Below are 24,994 nucleotides of genomic sequence, written 5' to 3' on the forward strand. Positions count from 1 at the left end.
CTGGGTGCTCTTTGTGGCCTCTGCAGCATCAACACTTTTAGTAACCTCATATGCTCTCTCCTGGGTCACACAAAGGCCAGGAAACTCATATAAGTATTTTGATATATAAGAAACATACTAGAATATTGAAAAATATACTATAATGGTTCGATACATTTTTGCGTGTTGTAAATGAGCCTTGCGGTGACGTTTTGAAGACATCTTGTGAAGGTGTTAAAGTGTTTGTTCCACGTTCTTCTGTTATATGCATTGTTTGTGAGTTAATGTTACCTTATAGTTGAGGTTTTTTTTTTACGTTGAGATTATTGTGTGGTGCTTTCATCTCTTGTAGAGACATTTCGAATGAATGAAGACCACAAGGAAAAGGCCCATAACAATCTCCTGGAACAGTCAGAAGCTTCCAGAGAGCCCTTTCTATTTCATTTTGTGTTCAGGGATGACATGGAGTTATTTTAGCAAGAATGTAAGGACAAAATGGGCCTGAGAGTGAATTCCTCATTTGATACAGTTTAAGTTTAATTTATACAGGATTGTCATGATAAAATGGGCCTAGGGGTGAATTGGTCATTTGTTGTATATATTTTTATTGTTTCTTTTAAAATTATGCTGAATTTTCTCTCTTTTTTAGTTTTTGACATGTTTTATTTTACATAAAGAAAAATGCATGCTGCACATGTTCTTGTGAAATAAAGTATATTTTATATAAAATGCCCATAAGTTTCAAGCATTTTTTTTCACCATCATGATCAGGAAGTAACTCTCATAATACAATGAAACGGATAACTATATACAATTATATTACACAAGATCAATGTTTAAAGTGCTTATTGTACTGTACCTTAAAGAATCATTATAACATACGTATAAAGTATGATGTTTCATTTGTAATAAAAGCAAAGTACTCTCCAAAACGTTAGGTGGCGCTACTCGGTTTTGAACGTAAGCTCCGCCCCTCGCTTCAGGTTCTGGCGCTGGTGTTCTGAAACTGGGGTTCTGAAACTGGTGGTGCTGCGGGTCTGCAGCTGGATACTATTGGCTTGTCAATATAAATGATATTTAATGAGAACTTAAACCAAAAGCATACACAAACGCACACATGACGGACATGCCCGTAATTCTCTCTCTCTCGAACCATCGTCACTGGCCGCCTTTATCCCTCGCGCGCCTCATCAGGCCGATTCGGGACCGGGCACGCAATATTCCGACCGGCCCCGCCCCCCTAGGCTCCACAGGCACCATTCAAATCATGTAATAATATGTGTCGCAGCATATGTGGGCAGTGTAATGGTATAAGAATTCCCACACTCAAGTGACAAATATTTTGGGTCTAAAGAAGTTGGTAAAAGCTGTACCACCTTCCCAGACAGGCCACTAGACAGGTGCTTAAACTGCATGCTTTATTCTCAAGCTGTATGTGTGGTTGTTTGTCTGGCCGGGCTGCAGTCGCCAGGGGAAAGATTAACATGGATGAAGAGACTGGAGGGAGTCATGCTCGACCCATCGGCCTTCAGCAGACGTACATGTCTGTAACCTGCAGGAGAGATATTATAGAATAAGCATGTGCAGTAAAAACAGAAATGTTTGTGTTATTAGCAACAAAATAGTAACAATATGAATTCACAAACAGCTGCATACCTGTACGCATGCTTGTCAAAGGGAGAGTAAACTGGCCCAGAAAGTCATTTCTTGTGGTAAAGTCATGGTCCTCGACCTTAAAGCGCACTAACACCAGCTCGGGCACATGTAGAATGAACTTAAAGGTGCAATCCCATCTGGGGTTAAAGCCTGATGGAGGGTAGGAGAAAAGTAATTTTTTATTATATTGCTCCCCAGAGGAAAGAAAGTGAGGATTATGCAAAAATAGTTTTAAGATCTGCCTGGCACACCCAGGACGCATCATAATTGATGTACCATTATTGTCGATATGGTGTGTCTTTTTTTTATTGGTGTCTATGGGAGCCCCGTAAGTCTCCACCCATACAAGGGGGTCTACAATAGATCTGAGCTTCTCTTTGTCAGGTTTAGGCAGCTGCTGGGCAGATATCACCTTAGAGAGGAGACAGAAATGAGTGTCATTATTTACTCACCCTCATGTCATACCAAACATGCATGAAATAATTTCTTCAATCGAAACCAAAAGAAAAATTGGAGTCTGCACACTGCATAGTGACTCCAAGTGGCCAAGTTCCATAAAGGACAAATATCACCATACATTTCCATAAAGCCACATTAAAAGCAGTAACGTTTGGTCAAAAGACACACAAGAACCAATGAGGTTTGATATTCGTGACGTGTTGTTGATTTATGCACTGTATTCAGGAGTTCATCAATGAGTTGAGAGTGAATAACTCTCACGGTCTGTTTGTCATACAAAGTAAAGGCACCCCTTAAGGAAATGTTTCTTCTTTTTTCTGTTCACAAAATGTATCAAGGTAAAAAAAAAAATAATAATAATAATAATAATATATATATATATATATATATATATATATATATATATATATATATATATATATATATATATATATATATTATTATTATTATTTGTATTTTTTTATGTTGCTCCATCAATATTTAGTAAAAAAAATAATAATTTTGTAGATACCAGGCCAATAGTTACAGCAGCATATAGACAGCAAGATGCTTTTTTGAATAACAAATTAAGATGATGCTAACTCAAAATAACTACTTCAGAAATAGTCAACCATTTCAAACACATTTGGCATTTTAAAACATCTCAGGTACTCTATAAACAAATTAATCTCTATTATGATTGAATGAGTCAATGTAAGCCCACTTTGAAAATTTTTCACAACAAATCTTTTCGCCTCACTTAAGAAAAACAATGTGTTTTATAGGGGCTTTTAGCCCCTACAACATGGGGGCTTCTGACCCCAAATACTATCCTTTCACTTATTGGACAGTTATTGAAAAATGTTTGATTTAATGACCTTAAACAAAACTGAAAATTTTGTCTCAAAATAAATGTGTTGTTGTTATGTAATGTTTCAGTGATTTCCATTAGCAACATAAATTTGCAACATTTAAAAAAAATAATACAAAATAGACCAAATTGATCAAAATCTTTACACACCACACACAAAGATTTCATTGATCAGGAAAATCTTCCAGTGTGTTGTGACAAACAGGTGTTTAGGAATATACTATGGTGGTTTTTGTTGTTATGTAGTGTTTTGGTAGAAAATAAAATCAATGTCTTTTACCATGTGGAGCCTTTAGCCCCGTTGTACCCTACACATCAAGGCATGCAAAATCTAATTTAGTACAGAGCCTCCAAAAGTTTAGGATCCCACTTTCTGTCACCATTTAAATGAAGTACTACTACTGAAGTCATGTGACCCATGACTTCCAACATGTTGACTACTGGCAGAGCTTATCGACTAGTCGGTGGAGCCCCTGGTGGACTCTGCAGTAATCTGCATGATGTTTTACTTTTATTTTTTTAAATTATATTTACCCAGCTGACAGCCAGCGTTCCACATGTCTTGAGGGTTGTAGTTAGAAGATTGCACACGCTGACCAATGTAACCCGCTCACACACCCACAAGACGAGACAGTCACAATGTAAATCAAAACTGCTTTTATTTTTAAAGAGCAGACGAAGGTACAGTGGGGAAAATCCAGAGGGAGAATGGTCGAGGTAAGCGTAGGGTCGAGAGCCGGGGAAACAGGATATAAGAATGACGAGACTAGTGGGAGCAAAAGACAGGGGAACAAGGGGAGCTGGCAAGCTAAGAGGAAGACAAGAGGAGTTCAAAACTAGATGAGACTAGCGGGGGGCAAAGACACGGGAAACTAAATACAATAACCAACAACCGTGAGACGAAAGGGTAGTGATATATATTGGGGCGAGTGCAGGTGTAAACCATGACAGGTGATGAGACGAGTGCAGGTGAAATTAATGTGCAGGAGTGCAGATGGCGCGAGTGCAGGTGGTCATAATGTTCTGGGGATTGGAAGCGTGAGAAACTTCGAGGAAGGGAGATTGCCTACTGAGCATGTGAGCGAGTAGGAGCAAAGTGGGCGTGAGGGCTCGAGCGAGCAAAAAGAGCGTGAAAAGCCTCGAGGGGCGGAGTGAGGGAGTGTGCGTGTGTGTGCTAGACGATCGCGGGAAGAAGCAGAGGAGCGGGGTTCAGTGACAGTACTCCCCCTCTGAATAGGGCGGCTCCTGACGGCCGCGGGAGGCGGTGCAGGATGATCGGGGGACAGACAAAGGGAAGTGAGACAGTCCATGGGCAGTTCAAGGTAAGGTCAGGGGGAACATAGTGGACAGGCGGGTGGTCGGGAGATCTAGGGGGCAGCCATAGGGCAGAGACTGGGTCAGGGGGTCTGGAAGGCGGCTGGAGGACAGGGACTGGGTCCGGGGGTCTAGAAGGTGACCACCGGATAGGAACAGGGTCAGGAGGCCAGGGAAGAGGCCACAGTACAGAGAGAGTGTCAGGGGGCCACCGGAGAGGGTCAGGGGGCCAGGGAAGAGCAGTGAAAGGCGGAGCCGTGGAAGACTCGTCAGGCGGGGTACTGAGAGGCTTGGAAGGGGGTGGAGCCCTGAAAGACTCGAGAGGAGAAGCCCTGAGAGACTCGAGAGGGGAAGCCCTGAGAGACTCGAGAGGGGGAGGAGCCCTGAGAGACTCGAGGGCGAAGCCGTGAGAGGCTTGAGGGGTGGAGCCATGAAAGACTCGAGGGACGGAGCCCTGAGAGGCTCGAGGGGAGGAGGAGCCCTGAGAGGCTCGAGGGGAGGAGCCCTGAAAGACTCGAGAGGGGAAGCCCTGAGAGGCTTGAGAGGGGGAGGAGCCCTGAGAGACTCGAGAGGCAAAGCCGTGAGAGGCTTGAGGGGTGCAGCCATGAAAGACTTGTGAGGAGAAGCCCTGGGAGGCTTGAGGGGAGGAGGAGCCCTGAAAGACTCGAGAGGGGAAGCCCTGAGAGGCTTGAGAGGGGGAGGAGCCCTGAGAGACTCAAGAGGCGAAGCCGTGAGAGGCTTGAGGGGTGGAGCCATGAAAGACTCGTGAGGAGAAGCCCTAGGAGGCTTGAGAGGGGGAGGAGCCCTGAGAGACTCGAGAGGCGAAGCCGTGAGAGGCTTGAGGGGTGGAGCCATGAAAGACTCGAGGGGTGGAGCCCTGAGAGGCTTGAGGGGAGGAGGAGCCCTGAAAGACTCGAGAGGCGAAGCCGTGAGAGGCTTGAGGGATGGAGCCATGAAAGACTCTAGAGGAGAAGCCCTGAGAGGCTTGGAATGAGGGGGAAGAGCCCTGAGAGACTCGAGATGCAAAGCCGTGAGAGGCTTGAGGGGTGGAGCCATGAAAGACTCGTGAGGCGAAGCCGTGAGAGGCTTGAGGGGTGGAGCCATGAAAGACTCATGAGGAGAAGCCCTGGGAGGCTTGAGGGGTGGAGCCATGAAAGACTCGAGGGGAGAAGCCCTGAGAGGCGGCGCTCTGGGAGGCTTGAGAGGAAGAGCCCTGGGAGGCTCGAGAGCAAGAGCCCTGGGAGGCTTGAGAGGAGCCCTGGGAGGCTTGGGAGGAGGAGCCTTGGGAGACTCGAGAGGCGGAGGCCGCGAGGGCTCTGAGGGGCGAGCAGAGGCTGGCAGAGCCGTGGAAGACTCTGGGGGCGGAGCAGAACCCAGCAGAGCCGTGGAAGACTCTGGGGGCGGAGCAGAACCCGGCAGAGCCGTGGAAGACTCTGGGGCGGAGCAGAACCCGGCAGAGCCGTGGAAGACTCTGGGGGCGGAGCAGAACCCGGCAGAGCCGTGGAAGACACTGGGGCGGAGCAGAACCCGGCAGAGCCGTGGAAGACTCTGGGGGCGGAGCAGAACCCGGCAGAGCCGTGGAAGACACTGGGGGCAGAGCAGAACCCGGCAGAGCCGTGGAAGACACTGGGGGCGGAGCAGAGGTCGGTAGAGCTGTGGAAGACTCTGAGGGAACCTCTGCGGTCTTGAGCACACGACGAGACTGGGGAGAAGGGGCCCTCTTCCTTCTCTTACGTCTTCGGCCAACAGGGGACGTGGCCATGGGGACGGTCGAGGCTACAGGCGCTGGCTCGCTGACCGTGGCGGACATGGGCGCTGGCTCGTTGGCCGTGGCGGGCATGGGCGCTGTTTCGTTGGCCGTGGCGGGCATGGGCGCTGGCTCGTTGGCCATGGCGGGCATGGGCGCTGGCTCGTGGGCCATGGGCGCTGGCTCGTTGGCCGTGGCAGGCATTGGCGTTGACTCGCTGGTCGTGCCAGGCTTCGAGGCTGGGGCCGTGACAGGCCTCGGGACTGGGGACGTGTCTGGCTTCAAGACGGGGGCCGTGTCTGGCTTCAAGACGGGGGCCGTGTCAGGCTTCAAGACGGGGGCCGTGGTAGGCTTCAAGAAGGGGGCCGTGGTAGGCTTCAAGACGTGGGCCGTGGTAGGCTTCAAGACGGGGGCCGTGGTAGAGAACGCTGGTTCAGTGTCTGCCTCCCCTACAGTAAACGAGGTACCAGCGTACAGTAGGGCGAGGTCAATAAACTGAGCCAGGTTAAGGGAGCAGCGACCACCAGGCATGAATGATGAGGCTGGCTCATTCAGTCCATGTTGAAAAATGGTTTTCAGAGCCACCTCATTAAAATTCACCTGGTTGGCCAGGGCACAAAAATCCACAACATAAACCTCCAAGGGTTGACTCCCTGGCGCTAACCCCACGAGTCGGGCCGCTGGCTCCATAATGTCGAGGGCGGTGTTATGAGTTACACAACCACTGCCTCGCATAAAAAACCCTTGGTCAGCGTCCGAAGAGCCATAAAACCTCTCCGGGGGTGGAGAGTGCACGGCGCTCAGAAATGCACTGGAGGCATAAACGGGCTCAGGGGCAGACACAGGTGAAATAGGGTGAAACAAATCAGAAATAGCGCATACCTGCTGCCCCTGGGCCGTGAGCGCGTGGTCATCTCTCCACACTGTAGCTCCTCGCGCCGAATGTGACGTGCTTCTCCGCTCCAGTGAGCTGCGCGAATCCATAGCGCGGGGCATTGTGACTGTCTACGGTGAGGTTGGTTATTCTGTAACCCGCTCACACACCCACAAGACGAGACAGTCACAATGTAAATCAAAACTGCTTTTATTTTTAAAGAGCAGACGAAGGTACAGTGGGGAAAATCCAGAGGGAGAATGGTCGAGGTAAGTGTAGGGTCGAGAGCCGGGGAAACAGGATATAAGAATGACGAGACTAGTGGGAGCAAAAGACAGGGGAACAAGGGGAGCTGGCAAGCTAAGAGGAAGACAAGAGGAGTTCAAAACTAGACGAGACTAGCGGGGGGCAAAGACACGGGAAACTAAATAAAATAACCAACAACCGTGAGACGAAAGGGTAGTGATATATATTGGGGCGAGTGCAGGTGTAAACCATGACAGGTGATGAGACGAGTGCAGGTGAAACTAATGTGCAGGAGTGCAGATGACGCGAGTGCAGGTGGTCATAATGTTCTGGGGATTGGAAGCGCGTGAGAAACTCGAGGAAGGGAGATTGCCTACGAGCATGTGAGCGAGTAGGAGCAAAGTGGGCATGAGGGCTCGAGCGAGCAAAAAGAGCATGAAAAGCTCGAGGGGGCGGAGTGAGGGAGTGTGCGTGTGTGTGCTAGACGATGCGGGGAGAAGCAGAGGAGCGGGGTTCGTGACAACCAAATGGGTAGATTCTGCTCAAATGCATGCTGTTGTGACGCACAAAGAGCTTCCCTATAAATGGGAGAGAAACAAACACTCAGAAAATACAGTTCAGTTCATCAGTAATTTGATGGTCATTGAAACAAGCCGTGCACTTAGTACTGAGTAATTATGGAAACGTGACTATGATATGATTATTACACAAGGTTTGACTTTTCATTTGACTGCAGAATCTGGATAAAGGTGAAGTGTGTAGTTTTTTCATAGTTAAAAAACGTTTAATACTAAAGTAAGCATACTTTTCCTGACGTAATGTGGATATTAAATGTGGACAACTAAATGTAAACCAATTGTTGGTTGAAAATTTTAAACAGAGTGGCTTCAAAACATTGCTTTGTCTGTTTGAGCATCCCGGCCAGCTTGACCTAACAACACTGGCTCAACCAACGGCATGAGTTTGAGTGACTATCTATCTGATCGACCAAAGGAAGACGGGGGAAATGTTCAAGGATCATGTCTGCAAACAGTCATAGGTTTTGCTATTTCATTAGATGACACTAGTGGCGCAAAAATTACACACTTCCCGTTTAAGAAAAAAATCTAATACAATTGTGGTTAGACCCACACGGCCAAACATGCACTCGCAAACAATACCTGACTCTTTGATAAGTTTCGATGCGCCACTCTCAGAGAAAGAGTTCATCTCATTGGGAGGATTCTTGGCAGATTGATTAAATCCTTGGAAGGAAACGCCGCAGGTGTACAACACCAGATCAGACAGCTCTGGACTCTGGAAAAGCAGAAATACACGGGAGAGCATTAAAAATCCAGAGATATACACCAACACATGTATGCAAACACAGAGACAGACACACAGGCAAACACAAATAACACTGAGACAAAATGAACATGCACAAAGACGGTGAGAACAAACACTTATGTATCTAGGAATGGATAGATACTTTTAAAATCATCTTATACATAGGTAGTTGACATGACATGTCAAGAAATGACAGTAGAGTCCTGCAGTGTGACATGCAATGCTTACATACATTTAACTACTTTAAACAAAATGTTTCTAATTCTTATACAGTATAATACTACATGCAGAACCCATACTAAAGGAATGTTCAGAGTTCCTGGTAAACACTGGAACACCAGTAAATCCCTGATTTCATGACATTAAAATCATGCTAACATGAATGAAGTTACATGATGTAGTTACATGTGGACTGTCCCTATTCACTTCCATTGTAAGTGGCTTTCTGTAATTGTGATTTTGGCTATTTTAAAAAAATATTTTTGTGGTAATAAATATTGTGCCACACATGCTGCCGATTGAACCCAGAATATTTCTTTAATTGGGAGACTATGCTGAATATTTGTACTTTTAGAAACTCATTTGCCATACTGCTGTGCTATTTAAGTGAACTTCAAAAAACAAAAGGTGATTAAAATTGAAAAGTGGTTATTGTAGATACATCATCTAAAATATACACTTTCCCTTATTCTGTATATTCACATAAAATATTACCTGCTCAGTCAACCACCCACAAACAAAAATGTATACAGTACCTGCATACATTAACTGACAAATATCAAACTGCTTAGACAAGAAATTGAACTGGACAGGGCTGCATTTCACAAAAGCATCGTCCATTGGTGGTTTTGCTTTTGGGAAATGCAGCCCAGATGCTACATGCAACAAATGTTAATGATGCTTTGTATCAGTGACACTCAGTTTACTTTACTTTGTGGCCTCCTTATTTCTTTCTTTTTTTTTTTTTTTTTTGAGAAAATGCTGGGTAAACAGGGCCAAGTGAATTAAAAGATCTGATAATAGAAAGCTTTTTGCTGCTAAATGGAAGGCATATTTGAATATGCTGCAAACAGCTGTGATGATGCACCAGTCAGTATTTGCATATCCTGATGCTTTGGTTCATTATGAAAAAAACAGCAACATGACTTGTAACAATTAATAATGTATTAATTATTCTGAATAATTAACAAATCATGAGTAATTTCCATAATGCAAGTGAGCATCATGACAAATCTAGAACGCTTCCGTTTTAAGCCCTGGAAATGTAGACAGGTTTGCGGTAGTACTTTATTTTACAGTCCTGTTCTACATTTACTTACTATATAATTACAACAACTACAGTAATTACTAGGTACTAACCCTAAACCTAACACATACCCTAACCTTAACCCATATCAAATACATGTAGTTGCCTAATTTTACTCAGTACTTTCTTGGGTAAGTACACTGTAAGTATACTGAAAGTACACATACTTTAAAATAAAGTTTGACTAGCTTTATTCATTGTCTACTCTTAAGTATAGATTTGATAGTGTTATAATCAACATGCTTTCAGGGTGTATTCTCAAGTCTGGATTGTGGATGGCAGGCCAATGATAACCATGTGGGTGGGGCCAGGACTTTGAATATACCTGCTTTATAACAAATATAAGCTTGACATACAAAGACACACACACACACGCACAAACACATACCTTTTGGACTTTAGGTTTGCTATCGCCTTTAGATTCATCTTCTGAGGAGCTTGAGTCAGTGCTGGAGGTATCCTGCTCCACTCTATTCTTCTTTCCTTTTAGCAAAATCTTTCATTTAAGGTCCTACCACAAAATGAACACATATTTCCATTTAAGAGTTATTCTAACATCTGGTCAATGCTCAACATTCATTTCACCAAATAGCTATTGCAAATTATCATATGCTAGTAATATACAGGTGTGTATTTTATCCTAACAGAGAGAGTACTCAGTAACTCATCTCTTAACTTCTTAAGCCTTTGAAGGACATTTTCAGTGCATGCCAGCACACAATGGTAACACAGTACCTTAAAGTAAGAGATTGATAACACTGATTATACATAAAATATTTTAAATATAACATAATACAAAGTTTGGTCCATGCATGTTTGGGACAATCAAATAGCAATAGATACTACACGGTGTAATCAAAAGTACATCTCAAATATCTTTACATCTGGTGTGTATGAGAAGTATCCTTATACCGGTAGGGCTAGATATATGCAATTCTCAGATTTATCACAGGTATACACAGACCTCCACATGGTATACAGAATATTTGCATAAAATATAAAACAGGCAAAAGAGAAGAGAGATTTTATAGTACAATTTATGAAAACTGCATGAAGGTAAATTAGCAGAAAGCCAACCCGCATTACCTCTGGTGATGGTAGGCACTCCAATGGCTTATCATTAAGAGGTTTGGTAAGCAGTTTGTCCCCCAGAATGGAACGCAGCTGCTGGGCCAGGATCGTCTGCTGCTCCACAGACCAGTGGTTCTCCAGAGACAGAATAAGAGGATATGGTGAAGCCTATAAAACAACCATTCGCCCATGAATGTAATTTATTTGCATTTATTCTGCTTTTTTAACCAGGCAGGAAATATTTGTAAGGACTGGAAGAGATAGCTACTGCATTTGGCATATAGAATAGTAATAATGTATTTATACATTCTTTCCTTTAAAGAGGAAATTATGTAACTCAATTAACATGTGAAGTCGTAAGCCAATCATAAATGAGGTAATTTACACAGAAGTCGTAGAAGTCTAAAAGGTGCAGCAGCAAAAGTGCCTGCTTAGTTCTAAAGGTCAAAGAGAGGGTAGAAGATGATTGTGTAAAACAATTACTTTTTTGTTACAAGAAACCATAAATAATAAAATATAACAGTTAGTTCCAGTTCTCCAATAAAATTAGACAAGGAAACTTTGAAGAGTGCTGATATTTACAGCACTGGGATGCTACACTGTTTCTATCTCTGTTTCTATCTTGGACTTAAAAAAAAAAGACAGAAAAAAGTTTATAAAAAAGAGAGTTTCGAATATGTTCCATATAAAACCTTATTTATAAACATGTGAAGGCTTTACTCCTTTATCAGGAATTTAAATGATTAAAATAAATTCATCTAAATTACACACATTTGGGGCCGGTTGCATAAATCTGTTTTAAACTAGTCTTACAAGTTAATTGTCAAAAATGTTCATTTAAGGCTGTTCTTAACTTTTTCCATCAGTTGCATAAAAACATATGCCATACTTTAAGACTGAATACCCCTGGGGCTGGTTGCATAAATCTGTTTTAGACTAGTCTTACAAGTTAGTTGTCAAAAATGTTGGTCCTAACTTTTTCAGTCTGTTGCATAGGCCTATGTAATGGTAGCCAGCTGGTAGGTAGCTGTACAGTGTGTAAACCTCACTCCCCTGGCCTCAAGAGGCTAGTGATGGGTCATTCATTCGCATATCAGAAGAGCCGAATCTATTTATAAAAATAAATAAAAAAATTATGATATGAATAATCAAAATATTTAAAGTAATATAATTAACTAATTCAAAGAACAAAAAAGAATGGTGCAATATTCTATTGTATTCGTTTTGAATGGTTAGATTTATATGCACTTTGTTTATATACAATAAAAAATTATACTTTAAATGCAAATGTTTAATAGCATTCTTCTTCATAACAAACCAATGCATTTTTAAATTCATTGTGGTTAAGGTAGAGTATGATTTCATTTAATAATTTAATTAGAATTGTTTTAACAGCAATTATAGTCAAACTATCGCATACTGTTTGACTTGAAAAAAATACAAAACGTGTTTTTTTAAAGAGCCGTTTGGGAGCCAAAAAAGCCGGCTCCTTTTGGTGATCTGAGCGGAATGCCCATCACTACAAGAGAGACTGACGCTAGGGGCTGTGGCCTTTAGCCTCCTTGTTAGCGCGCCTCCTCCCATGCTGGAGATCCCAGTTCGAATCCTGCTCTGAGAGGGTTGAACAGGACCGGTTGCAGTGGTGCCGTGACCCAGATGGGAGTGAGGTTTAGGGGGGTGAGTGTAACGTAGCCAGCTTGTAGGTAGCTATGCAGTGTGTAAACCTCATGCCCCTGGCCTAAAGAGGTGCACTACTGATTAACGCTAGGGGCTGTAGCCTTTAGCCTCCGTGGACGTGGAAGTAAATGATTGCAGGGTAAACTTCGAAAGTAGTGAATGGGAGTGAATGGAAGATCACAGCAAATATTATTTTCACTTACCCATTTGCTCCAAGACCAAAAGAAAAAAATCCAATATTACCTTTGAATGACTTTCCAGAATAGGAAAAAAATAGAGCATTAATCTCAGCTCAATCTCCTCATGTTCTAGACGTCCATCTGCAGACTTGTCACACTTCTGTTACAAAAAGATACACAAAAAAAAAATACAGATCCAGCTAGACCAAAACTTCTACTGCAGAGATATGCTTAGGGATTGTTCACCCAGGACGCATTAGGGCATAATTATTATAGCAAATATTCTGAGCTGTTCACACAGGGTGTGGTCTGGTGTTCATTTAAACATGCCCTTGATGGATGCCTGTATCTAGACGTTTTTGAATGCAAGCACTCGTTATGTGTGAACGGCCCCTTACAATGCCTGCAGTTAGATCTCAAAAGTGGTCAAGAATGATTTACCAGAGGTATCACAACGTTCTAAAAATCATTTTTGCCTTTTTATTCATTATTGTCTGTTGATTTCTCAGCATCACAGGCAGATATGTTCTGTGACTAGTCACTGAAGTGATTCCATTTGAAACATCTCAAACAGGTCAAGTGCTGCTTGGGTAGAAAAGTGCATCTTGAAGAGGCTGGCAGCATACTCCTCATTCAAGTCTATGTTGATCATCTTTAGAAGCGTCTGCACCTCTTCATAGGACATTTTCCCATCTTGGTTAATGTCGGCTTGTTTCAGCATGGATCCAGGTGGGAGGGGTCAAGGGAAAGAGGCTAAATGTTTTATGATGCCTAATAAATTAAAATCAATATTACACTTAGACATGTTCTCGAATAAGATGCAGACACCAGTGTTTTTATTATCAATGAAAACTATACACCTTTTCCTATGTCCAGTGATGCTTAGCGAGAAATACGGCCGTTACTTCCGTTGTCAAGTAAACACAGCTGTTGTTGCCCTGTATGTCCATTCATTCTTTCATTGTGGTGTTGGAATTTTGAGGAGAGCGTGTCTGATTTAGTATAGACATACATCAATCACTATATCAGTGTGTTACTATATGATAATAAACTGCAAAAAAGTCATAAAGACAAAGAAGGCGCAAACAAAATCGGTGCGTTTTTTCTCCCAGATGCAGTTGAGATTTAATCACAAACGCAACATTTCAAGCAAAATTATTGGTTGTTTTAGTGAAGTTCCTGTGTTAGTTCAGCTTCAGATGTGTCTGCATGTTCAAATTATACAGACACACTAAGGAAGAGCTGTGAAGTTCTCATATTTGGGTATGTCATCGCTTTTTCAAGTTTTCCGATGGTTATTTCCATCAGATGTTTATTTCCTTTTAAAACCGCACGTAAATTTCAACATTTGTACGGTGAGCGATTGACTGGTGAGAGGTGGTGCTTTGCTGCCGTTTTAAACCTCAAATTCGATGTGGTTTTTGACTTCCTCTGTATGTGTTTTTTTGCACCCAGTTTATAAATGTACTTAGCACTGACCTTTGTGATCGGATCATCCGAAACGCGTCTTATTACCAGCTGTAAACAGGGTCTAAAATGACTGCAGCTAGAGCTAGGGAATGCTGTAGAACCACTTCCGGCGGAAGACCGACCCACATTTGTTCCCCCAGAAAGACTCCCAGGAAAAAGGTGGATAATAAAGAAAGGTGAATGAAAACATTTAATTAAAAATAAAAAAACAACATAATTGTGAAATAACTGAAATTACACTAAAATACACTTTCATAATTCCAATCCTAACTGAAATAAAATAAAAGGCTCACAAATTATTTTTAGGTTTTGATGCACGGTACGTTATAAAATTTGAAAAAGTCTTTACAATCCACCTGGTCAAAGGAGGGAATGAACTAACCACTAACAAAAGTCTTCATCAGACAAAATGAAAGGACAATGCATCCATGTGTATTTCCTCAGTTAATTTGGGATCACTTCAAGGAGTTTAACACTAAAACCTATACAGTAGGTCATACAAAATCATTTTGTGTAATTATTGACCCACTTAACAATTAGTTTACAAATTGTAACCACTAATAGTTCTATTAGTAATTAATAATAGTTCTATTACTAATACTACAAAATAGTAACTAATATTGGCATTATATTTATTTATTTTCTGTTATAGCATAATTTCATGTACAGCTCCAGCAGACGTGTAAACGTCTCTAGAAAGCATAAAGATATAGTTCACCCAAAAATAAAATTCTCACATCATTTACTCACCCTCATGCCATCCCAAATGTGAATAACTTTCTTTCTTCTACTGAACTCAAATTAAGATTTTAGAAGAATATTTCAGCTTTGTTGCATGTCAACCAGAATTCTGAAGGTCCAAAATTACATAAAGGCAGCAATAAATGTATCCATATGACTCCAGTGGTTAATCAATGTCTTCAGAAGCGATATGCTAGGTGTGGGTGAGAAACAGGTCAATATTTAAGTCATTTCTATTGAAATTCTACACTTTCACTTTCACATTCAGCCACCAAATATTTGGGCTGGTCAAAGGTGGAGATTTTTAGTAAAAAAGGATTTTAATATCCATCTGTTTCTTACTCACACCTAACATATTGCTTCTGAAGACTATGGATTAAACCACTGGAGTCTTATGGATACATTTTTTGCTGCCTTTTGGACCTTCTGAGTTCTGGTTATTATTCACTTTCATTGTGTGAAACTACAGAGCTGAAATATTCTTCTAAATATCTTTGTTTGTGTTCGGCAGAAGAAAGAAAGCCATACATATCTGGGATGGCATGAGGGTGAGTAATTTATGCAAGAATTTTCATTTTTGGGTGAACTGTCCCTTTAACACAACGGCCCTGAGAAATTTAACAAAATTAAATATATTGAAATTATATCAGTAAAAACAATGCAACACTGGCAGCCCCAAATTACTTTTTTAAATACAAAAAACTGTTTTAAAATATATTGAAAAACTTTATATTATCTTCAACTACAAAAAACTGGAAAAACTTAAACTGGTAACACTTTACAATAAAGTTGCATTTATTAAGCTTAGTTAACTACATTAGGTAACAAGAACTAACAATGGAAAATGCTTTTTCAGCATTTATTAATTTAGGTTATTGTTAATGTCAACATCTACTAATACATTTTTAAAGGCATTATGAACTCAAATGAACAATTGTATCTTTATAAATTAACATTAACCAAGATTAATAAATACTGTAAAATATATTGTTAATTGTTGTTTCGTGATACCTAATACATCTACTAATGTTAACATATATAAATTTATAGTAAAGTGCTACCCTAAAACTAACACAGAGTGAACAGAAACTATTTTTTTTTTTTTTAAATGTACATTTAAAATAAAAAAGAAACTAAATAAAATGTATTCAAAACTAAAACCTGGCAGACACTTGCTCTCCATTTTAAGAATGAAATGCTAGAAGGATGACTTTAATTCATTATCTTGATGGAAAAGACAAGAATAACTTTTCAGTACCAAATAACTGTAAGGATTTGTCATGTTTGATTTGATTATGACCTGGGTTGATAAGCTGGGACTCAAGAGTAAAACTGACTTTGATTATTTGTGCTGCTGAAGGATATTGGTCAAGTGTCTCTTTCTGGGTCATGTTTTTGACTCTGCCCTGCAAGGTGTGAATACCACGGGCCCAGCACTGCGCTTCCTCTTTAGTGGCACATTGGAGATCCAAGCTCTTCCTCCCTCCCTTGAATACAATGGTGAGACATTGCTCTTCTTGGAGCGAGCCAGCCAGGTTTCTCAACATCTCAGATTGACAGCCCTCCCGCACACACTCAACATCTGTCACAGTAACTGAAAGGATGACAGGTGCCTAATGAGGTATATGGTATGGTTAGGCAGAATGTATTTTTAATGCAACATAACCAGGCTTAGATCAATCAATAATTTTAACTGATTTTTAATTGACATAAAACCAACATCAAGATTTTAGATTAAAATGTATATCTTTTATAAATATTTATTTATATAGGTTTAAATGGAGTATATAACATTTCACACCACAGGACATGTCAACTTTCCAAAAGTGTTTAATGTCAACCACCTTAGTATTGTTAGTATTGACCAGGATGCCAAAATAAGGAAACAAATACTGAATGGCAAACATGTAGACATCTTTTCTTTTCCAGTCTCTGTGTATAGTTCAATATATCATATAAGCCAAAACAGCCTCTAAAATTAGAAAATGCCTGTGCCAGTGTGCAGGAGGTAGACAGCAGTGGACTAAATCAAAGAGCATGACAACATGTAAACTGGACTTTGTGACATTTGAGCTCCAATGGACCACCAGATACACAGATTCCCTATATTTGTGTTCTGTCATCTGTTAAAACCATTCCGTTTCCATACAGAATAATTTGTTGAGACTAAACCCAAATTTTAGCTATTTTAACAATTCGTTTTAACACTGATTTATAAAGAACAAAACAAAATTGTGTTGCTAAAATTAAATTAATAAAACATTTGAATATGTGTAATTTTTCACATTCAGCTTGGAAGTTTCACATTATTAAATAGCATAAGCTGAAGTAAGAGCCGATCTATATAAATCATACATAAACAAATACAAAAAATTACCAGAAATTAATCAATAGCTCAAGAGACTTAATGGAGTTCTTAGACAATTTTAAGGATCAACTTTGCCTTTGGAAAAATTAACTAGACACAAAAATTTTATGTGGAGTGCGGCTATATATGGCTATAAAATTGATGTGGATAGCTTAGCTCAGATCATTTAGAATTTGAAGAGAAATATTTAAGTTCAAATCAAGGACTATAAATTGTTCAAGGAACTAAAACGAAAACGAACCAAATTCTTAGAAGAACGTTAAAATTGTTCCGGAGTGAAAACGCTATTTTTAAATGCTGATAATTGGTTAAAACCGGTTAGTTTTTGTAACAATAATTTTTACATGAAGCCATAGGACAAAGGATTTATCACAGTACATTTTTGGAACTACACCACTTCATGCTGCCCGAAAAAATTAAACATGTGATTTGATCCTGAAGGAAACTGCTGCATCTCACATTTCTTTGCCTAATTGCCCATTGTGGATATCGTATTCTGTGAATGAAAACCTTTTTAACAACTATATATAATTACTACATATACAATGCAAACATTATTAGCAGTAAATAATTTTAGTACTTTTAGTAGTACTTTTCTCAGTTGGTTCCAAGTCTTCACTGAATTATTGTTAGATATGATGCATTGCCAGGTTTGGACTCAGAAGCAGATCTGTAATTAAAATTATACTTGGGTAACTGTTAAATAACTTCTTTTTATGATTTTGTGGCAGCGGGGGCATGGTCAAGCATCTGTCCGGAGAGAGAGAGAAAGTGGTAAAGACTCTTGCAACTGAGCTAGATTATGTCTTACACCTGTCTCTAATTCCAGTGTGCATGGGGAGAGTGGCATATAAGCAGCCATGCCACCAGCAGAGAGAGAGAGAGAGAGAGCCTGGCACAAGGAAGTCCATGGTGTCTGTGAAGCTGATGAGTTTATGACTGTTCGTATCTGTGAAGCTAATGAGTTTGTAAGACTACGTACCTGTGAAGTTAATACATTTGTGAAGCTGTAAGTATTGAAGTTGCCAATTGAAAATCTTACCTGTGCCAGGAGAAGCCCATTTCCGTGTCCTCTATTCATTCTGCTGTTGACCCTTTACACTGGTGCCGAAACCAGGGAAGTGAAGTTGGAGGAAGTATGCCCTATTGAGTCCTCCCAGTTGGCAGAGATCCTCAAGTCCCTCGCCAGCCTACACCAGTCCCACCAATAATCCCTGCATGAGCTCTGGCAAGATCACGATTGTTGGTTCTTCGAGATACTTCGAGCTCAAGCAGAGGACCGGCATTAGATCCGGAGCCTTCTCAGCCAGGCGAGAGCACCGGCCGCGTCCCTGGACAACCACAGCCCCATGCCCCGGCCTATACTCTTGATAATGGGGGCGGAAGATAACCCAGAAGCGTTCCTCGATCACTTTGAGTGGACTGCTGACATCTGGGGCTGGCCGCGTGATCAGTGGGCAGCCAGTCTCCTCCCGTTGCTGTCCGGGGAAGACCAATTCGCAGCACAAATCCTGGCCGTAGTCCAGAGCAGCATCGCCAGCTCTTCCATTCAATGAAGTTGGAGATGACCGGTCGCTCGTTTGCCTTCACCCAACGGCTCCAAGACGCCTGCCAGAGATGGCAGCTGGCAGGGGACCACGACAACGAGGGAGTGATCGATAAGGTGGTACTGGAGCAGCTCTTCCATCGGCAACCATGAGGAATGGCGGAATGGGTCCAGTGCCACCACCCAGCATCGCTGGAAGAGACCATCTAACCCTAACCAGAGGGCCGAAGAACCCTCCCACTCTGTCTCCCCTTCCCCTATGTTTTCCCCATTATCTTCCCCCTCTTCTCTCTCACTCTGCTCTCTCCCAAGAGCCTGTTTCTGCCCCGCGGAGGTGCCCTGTGATGGAGCTGGGGACGGTGGTCCCCGACACTCTGCAGGCTGCCCCTGTTAGGGCCGGAGTGTACCAGATAACGTTAAGAGTCAAGGGGGGTACTCACCAAGCATTGGTGGACACGGGTTGTAATCAAACCACTATCCACCATTGCTTGGTTGAACGTGAAGCTTTGGGCACTACCAAAGGGTGAGGGTGAAATGTGTGCCCCTTGTGATAAATTTTCAGGAACAAAACATAGAGTGGAGGCCGCAGTTAGTTCCCGCCTCAACCATCCACTGATTTTGGGGACTAATTGGCCTAAATTCAGAAATGTGTTAAAGGGAATATGCAAAGATGAAAGATACCAACGCGTGGATTAATCAATTGATATTATGTGTAAACAAATGAAATGAAATAAAAATCTAATCAAATCACTTTATTGTCACACTACCATGTACACAAGTGCAACAGTAGGTGAAAGTCTTGTGTGCAGTTCCGAGCAACATAGCAGTGAAACAGTGACGGAACTTATACCAATTAAAATAAACAACATATTTACACAACACAATTTACATATCAAATGTACACATAATTACACAACACAATAATTATATACAATGTACAGTAAACAATACACACTATAGAATACACATAAAATTAAAATTAAAAATAAAGAGTATAAAAAAAATATATGAACAGCAGTTGTATTGAGGAGAATATATTTGATAGTCCAGTGTGAGATATAAGATGAATAAAGTGCAGTGCTGATTATTGATCATGAGAGGTCAAGTGTTCAAAAGTCTGATTGCTTGGGGAAGAAGCTATCATGTAGTCAGCTGGTGCGTGTCCTGATGCTGCGATACCACCTGCCTGATGGAAGCATTGAGAGCAGCTCATGGCTCAGGTGGCTAGAGTCTCTGCTGATCCTCTGAGCTTTTTTCACACACCGCCTGTTATAGATGTCCTAGAGGGAGGGAAGCTCACCTCCGATGATGTGTCTGGCAGTTCGCACCACCCTTTGCAGAGCTTTGCGGTTGTGGGCGGTGCTATTGCCGTACCAGGCGGTGATGCAGCCAGTCAGGAATGTATCCTTTTTTAAAAACAGACAGGCAAGTTAAAAAGGAGAAGGCCTGAAAAATAATGGTGGCAAGTGGAAGGACACGGGCTGTGGGCCCATTGGTCAGCGATAGTGAACATGAGAGATTAATGGGTCCAGAAGAGATAACTAAAAGGTATATAATTGAGAACTTGGAACTGTGTATTCAGAATGGACAGCTGACCTTTCTAAAGTTTGTTGGTGACACAATAAACTTCTTTGGCATCTGGAACCCTGGACTCTGAGAGTTTTCTTGCATCTTAGAGAGATTCTTCAAAGATTTTCCACGACAGGATCACCCATTGATATCTGGCTCTTCAGCCATTCAAGTTCAAGGTGGTGCACAGACCGGGCTGTCGCCGACTTCCTTTTCAAAGATGTCTTCCCCAGCCTGAGTCAGGCAGTGGGGATATGTGGCAGCGGGGGGCAGGGTCAAGCATCCGTCCGGAGAGAAAGCGGTAAGGGTGTTTGCACCTGAGCTAGATTATGTCTAACTCCTGTCTCAAATTCCAGTGAGCACGGGGAGAGCGGCATATAAGCAGCCATGCCTCCAGCAGAGAGAGAGTGAGCCTGGCACAAGGTAGTCCTTGGTGTCTGTGAAGTTGATGAGTTTTGTGAAGCTGTAAACATTGAAATTGCCAATTAAAAATTGTATCTGTGCCAGGAGAAGCCTGTTTATACAGCCATAATAAAGAGGTATATTTTCATAGCACAGAGTCTGTGTATCCTCCTTTCATTCTGCTGTGGATGCTTTAACAGATTTCTATGTTGATAAACTCACCACACAAGAAAAAATTGTATTGCTTATTTTTGCTTATTTTGGTGAGGGAATTGGCTTCTTTTTGGCTTCTTTTTCCAGAAAAGGTTGCTTATTTCTCTTGTGAGATCTTGCAACAATGCAATTGGTATTTCAACCACCACTTAGAGTAGAGTACTCTCATTTTAAAAAGAACGACCAGTCTTTTATTTTGTTCTAACAAATATGAGGCATGTGAGATAACGGGTCGATTTCTTATGAGAAAACTCCAAGAAGCACGAGACTTGAGCAAAATTCTCAATTTTCTCTCCAATTAATCCTATTGCTGTCTAGGAGAAGCAAATTAGATATTAAAGAGATCTCATTTATGATTTTTCTTACCTAAAGGCACACACACACACACACACACACACACACACACACACACACACACACTCTAACTAGAAGCAATTAAAGACCATAATTCTAATTTAGGCCATGTGGCACAGTTGCCAGGGCAATGATTATTATTCATGTAACTATATGGAGCAAACCATAATGTGAAGGGCTATAGACTGTAATTAGAGAAAAAAGAGGAACCTCCCATATAAACTGCAAATAGATCAGCGCTGTAATGACTGTGGCCTGTTTATACAACCATAATAAAGAGGTATATTTCCCGAGCTGGGCTCTCTTAGCACAGAGCACAGAGTACAGAACATCACTTATCATCTATTCAACAACAGATGTATAAAAAGCCTTAAAACATTTGCTTCTGTGCATAAACACAGATAAATGTTGAGAATGGCAACTCACAGGACTGCTGAGACTTGGCTTTGCTGGAGCTCTTGTTGGATTCACACCAGACCGTGATTCCATCATCCAGCAACTTTATCATACGCTTCCTCTGCCAGCGTGGAGCTCGCACCTTCATCATGGAAGAGCCATGCAGCATCATCTTCACATCCTCATCATCCTTGACCCCTGCAGGGATTCATTTTAGAAAGGAATGATCATTGTGGTGCTCTAAAACTGGGACTTAAAGGGATAGCTCACCCAAAAATTATTTTTTCTTTTATTTACACCCCCTCATTCTGTCATTTTAAACCCATGACTTTCTTTCTTCTGTGGAATACAAAAGCAGATGATTGAGGCTGACAATGATAACATTTTCCTTATTGAGTATATTAAGCCTTTTAAGGTGTTATTAAGCAAAACTATAAGGAGAATATTAAATTAAGTTTGAACTTGAAACTTATGGTGATTTTCACGACTTATGGTGAGCATTCACGTAAACTCCGGATTCTAAAAAGGCTCTGAATTGTGAACACATTTCTGTTTGAAATGTCATCATTTTATTATGCCTTTTTTAACTGGGGCACTTTCGTTGACAGTTCAATGCTCTAAATGAAAATTCAGTTTCTCACCCTCATGCCATCTCATATGTGTAGATATGACTTTCTTTTTTAGATTTTTAGAAAAATATGTCAGCTGTTGTTCAATTCAATGTAAGTGAATGTGACCAAAACAGTCTTTCAAACAGCCCTCCTAAGTGCTCTTTTCTCTCCAAAGAGTTCTTCTTTTGTCTTTGGTGATTTGTATCCCTTTTTATAGTAAGAAAAGGCTTAAATGTTGATCTGTTTCACACCCACACCTACCACTTAAGAAGACATGGATTAAAACACTGGAGTCGCATAGATTACTTGTATGCTGCCTTTATGTGCTTTTTGAGCTTCAAAGTTTTGGACCCTATTGATTTGTATTGAATGGATCTACAGAGCTGCGATATTGTTCAAAAATGTTTTGATTATCTTAAGCAGAAGAACGAAAGTCATACACCTCTGGGATGGCATGAGGTGAGTAAATGATGAGAGAATTTTCATTTTTGGGTGAACTATCCCATTAAGTTTAAACTTAAGTCCAAACTTGAAACTAAGTCTCTAACTTGAAGCAATTGCACTAACTACTATGCAAGGGCTTAAACTGTCTTTGGACTTTCTAAAGTTGCAAATTAACTCTGCTTCACCGCTCATCAAAACAAAGACTGTTATACCACCTATTCAAAATTAGGGTTTAACCGTAATAACATCTAATGTGAGTCAAGTGTAGAATAATTTTTTTTACTATCCATCCATTTGTTGAAACTGTGCAGTTCTTTTATCAAAGAGCCTCACATTCTCCTTGGGCTGATCAGAAATAAGCCCTATACAAGTCTAAAAAAACACCTCAACAACATACTTCTGTTAACAAAGGTACCATTGTAACAACACATGTCATGGGTCACAGTCTGGTAATAATGCATGAAATGATGCAGATATGCCATTTACAACTTGTTAATTTCAAGTCAAATTGACTAACAGTAAAGCACAATATGCTAAAACTGGAAGCAATCTGTTTCAGAAACAGCATATACAGTACTTAAGATGCCCATGCCCCAATACAATTAGCTTGCCCTTTAGTCTGAGGAGTGATTAGTGCACTGCCTGAAATGTATCCCAAAGGGGTATTTCCTTCAATTACTGTTGCAGCTGGTTCTTACTGAGGATTCACTGAATTACAGCACTGGGCTGTTATTTAATAACTGGTGATAACTGATGAGTTCTGATAGGGACCATAGACTGTCTCACACAAAGGGAAAAAGCAACAATTTGAGGCATGCTGATGTGTGGATTATATTTTTTAGTTTAACTATATAAACCATGACATATGATGTTAATAAACGAAACTGCTTATATATATACTTCCAAATCTATATTTGATGCTACAACACATACCACCATAACAACATAGGCAATAAGATGGTAAGTCAAATAACTCAAAGCCAAATTCATCAAAAGACACATTTTCATCAGACATGGTTAATAATAAACATATAATGGTCAAAACGGTAAAGCCCACACAAAACAGTGGAGTAACTCAAATAAAACAACCATTCATTAAATAACATAAATCACAGCCTCATGTTCCTAACTAATAAATGAAATAAGAATAAACATATGATGGATCATGGATTTCTGGGAACACATTATTTTCAGTTAGGGTGGCTTAGTGTTCCTATTTATTTCTTTATTACTATTTTATTGCTTTAAAATGTTTCATGTTAAAACACTGTCATATATCAGTGTACATATCTTTTGGAAAGTATATGTGCATTAACTTCATTTTCATTCAAAAAGGAAATGCAGAGAGAAGGGTTTTTTTTCCGTTATCAGTTTGCATAGTTATGGTCTCGCTGACTGGATCCATCCATGCAAATGTCAATAAGGACATTTTAAATTAAAATTAAAGTTAAAAAAACAATCTAAATCTAAATAAAATGAAGTTCACATTTTCCAATTTGGCTTCCCTAATTTCCTCATTCCCTCCATTCTCCCTTGAGAAACCTAAGCATTTTTGTGAATAAATTATCTTAAACCTGTTGAGGAATTGAGATGGAATAACCACACAGCTTTGCCAGCACAAAATTGCCTCGGTTCATTGTAATTCACATTAAAATATAACTATCTCAGTGACATTAAATTAAAAGCATGCTCTAGAATGAGCATCTACTAAGAAAAAAAACCAAACATAATAATAGCCTAATAATAATTAAATTCCAGATGTTGTTGCACATCTTACCCAGATTATTCAGGGGATCGTCTGCTTTTGGTTGGGACGTCCCGGCTTCATTGCTCCCCTTCCCGTTTTTCGATATGACGCAGATTTGGTCCTTTTGCATCTTTTGGCTGGATGGTTTATGAGGATAAAAACACAGTCACTATGCAGTGCAGACTCAGTTCTTCTAGCTGAAGACTATATGTTTCATGAAACAGCAAAGACACTGCCCCTATCTGATGACGCCATGAATTTTGAAGAACCTTTAGATGAAATTAAACTTCATTTGATCGGTTTGCTTTGCTGTTTATATTTAATTTAATTTATATTACTATTATTTCAGTAACTCTACCATAAAAACCAATTCTGACCGATGCAAATATAACGGTGCTGCATTAAAGCGTTTAAAGCACAGATTTAGGTATCCAATGAAGATGCCCTAT

The 24,994-nt window shown here is 40.8% G+C and overlaps 1 protein-coding gene and 1 long non-coding RNA gene across 2 annotated transcripts; both read right to left on the minus strand.

Moving 5' to 3' along the window:
- Positions 1 to 440: 440 nt before the first annotated feature.
- On the minus strand, positions 441 to 24,945 carry LOC127633191 (1-phosphatidylinositol 4,5-bisphosphate phosphodiesterase delta-3-A-like). The gene is made up of 10 exons (XM_052112059.1): positions 24,576 to 24,945; positions 21,774 to 21,941; positions 16,233 to 16,489; positions 12,749 to 12,844; positions 10,844 to 10,996; positions 8,239 to 8,421; positions 3,479 to 3,778; positions 1,912 to 2,047; positions 1,636 to 1,785; positions 441 to 1,531 (listed from the first exon to the last, which is right to left on the minus strand). The coding sequence occupies exons 1-10, from the start codon at positions 24,673 to 24,675 to the stop codon at positions 1,404 to 1,406; spliced, it is 1,671 nt and encodes a 556-aa protein (XP_051968019.1). The 5' UTR covers positions 24,676 to 24,945; the 3' UTR covers positions 441 to 1,403.
- LOC127633846 (uncharacterized) lies at positions 6,695 to 14,257 on the minus strand. The gene is made up of 6 exons (XR_007969265.1): positions 14,164 to 14,257; positions 12,749 to 12,844; positions 10,844 to 10,996; positions 10,146 to 10,268; positions 8,286 to 8,421; positions 6,695 to 7,703 (listed from the first exon to the last, which is right to left on the minus strand). It is a non-coding gene; the product is annotated as an uncharacterized LOC127633846 (long non-coding RNA).
- Positions 24,946 to 24,994: the final 49 nt, after the last annotated feature.

This window comes from Xyrauchen texanus, chromosome 40 (assembly GCF_025860055.1).
Source record: "Xyrauchen texanus isolate HMW12.3.18 chromosome 40, RBS_HiC_50CHRs, whole genome shotgun sequence".
In the NCBI taxonomy this organism is placed as follows: Eukaryota; Metazoa; Chordata; class Actinopteri; order Cypriniformes; family Catostomidae; genus Xyrauchen; species Xyrauchen texanus.

Coding starts and splice junctions, on each gene's coding strand:
- LOC127633191 (XM_052112059.1), bottom strand. CDS start 24,675: ATGCAAAAGGACCAAATCTGCGTCATATCGAAAAACGGGAAGGGGAGC. Junction 21,942..24,575: donor CGATCCCCTGAATAATCTGG/GTAAGATGTGCA, acceptor GAATCCCTGCAG/GGGTCAAGGATGATGAGGAT. Junction 10,997..12,748: donor TTCTGGAAAGTCATTCAAAG/GTAATATTGGAT, acceptor GTTGTTTTATAG/GCTTCACCATATCCTCTTAT.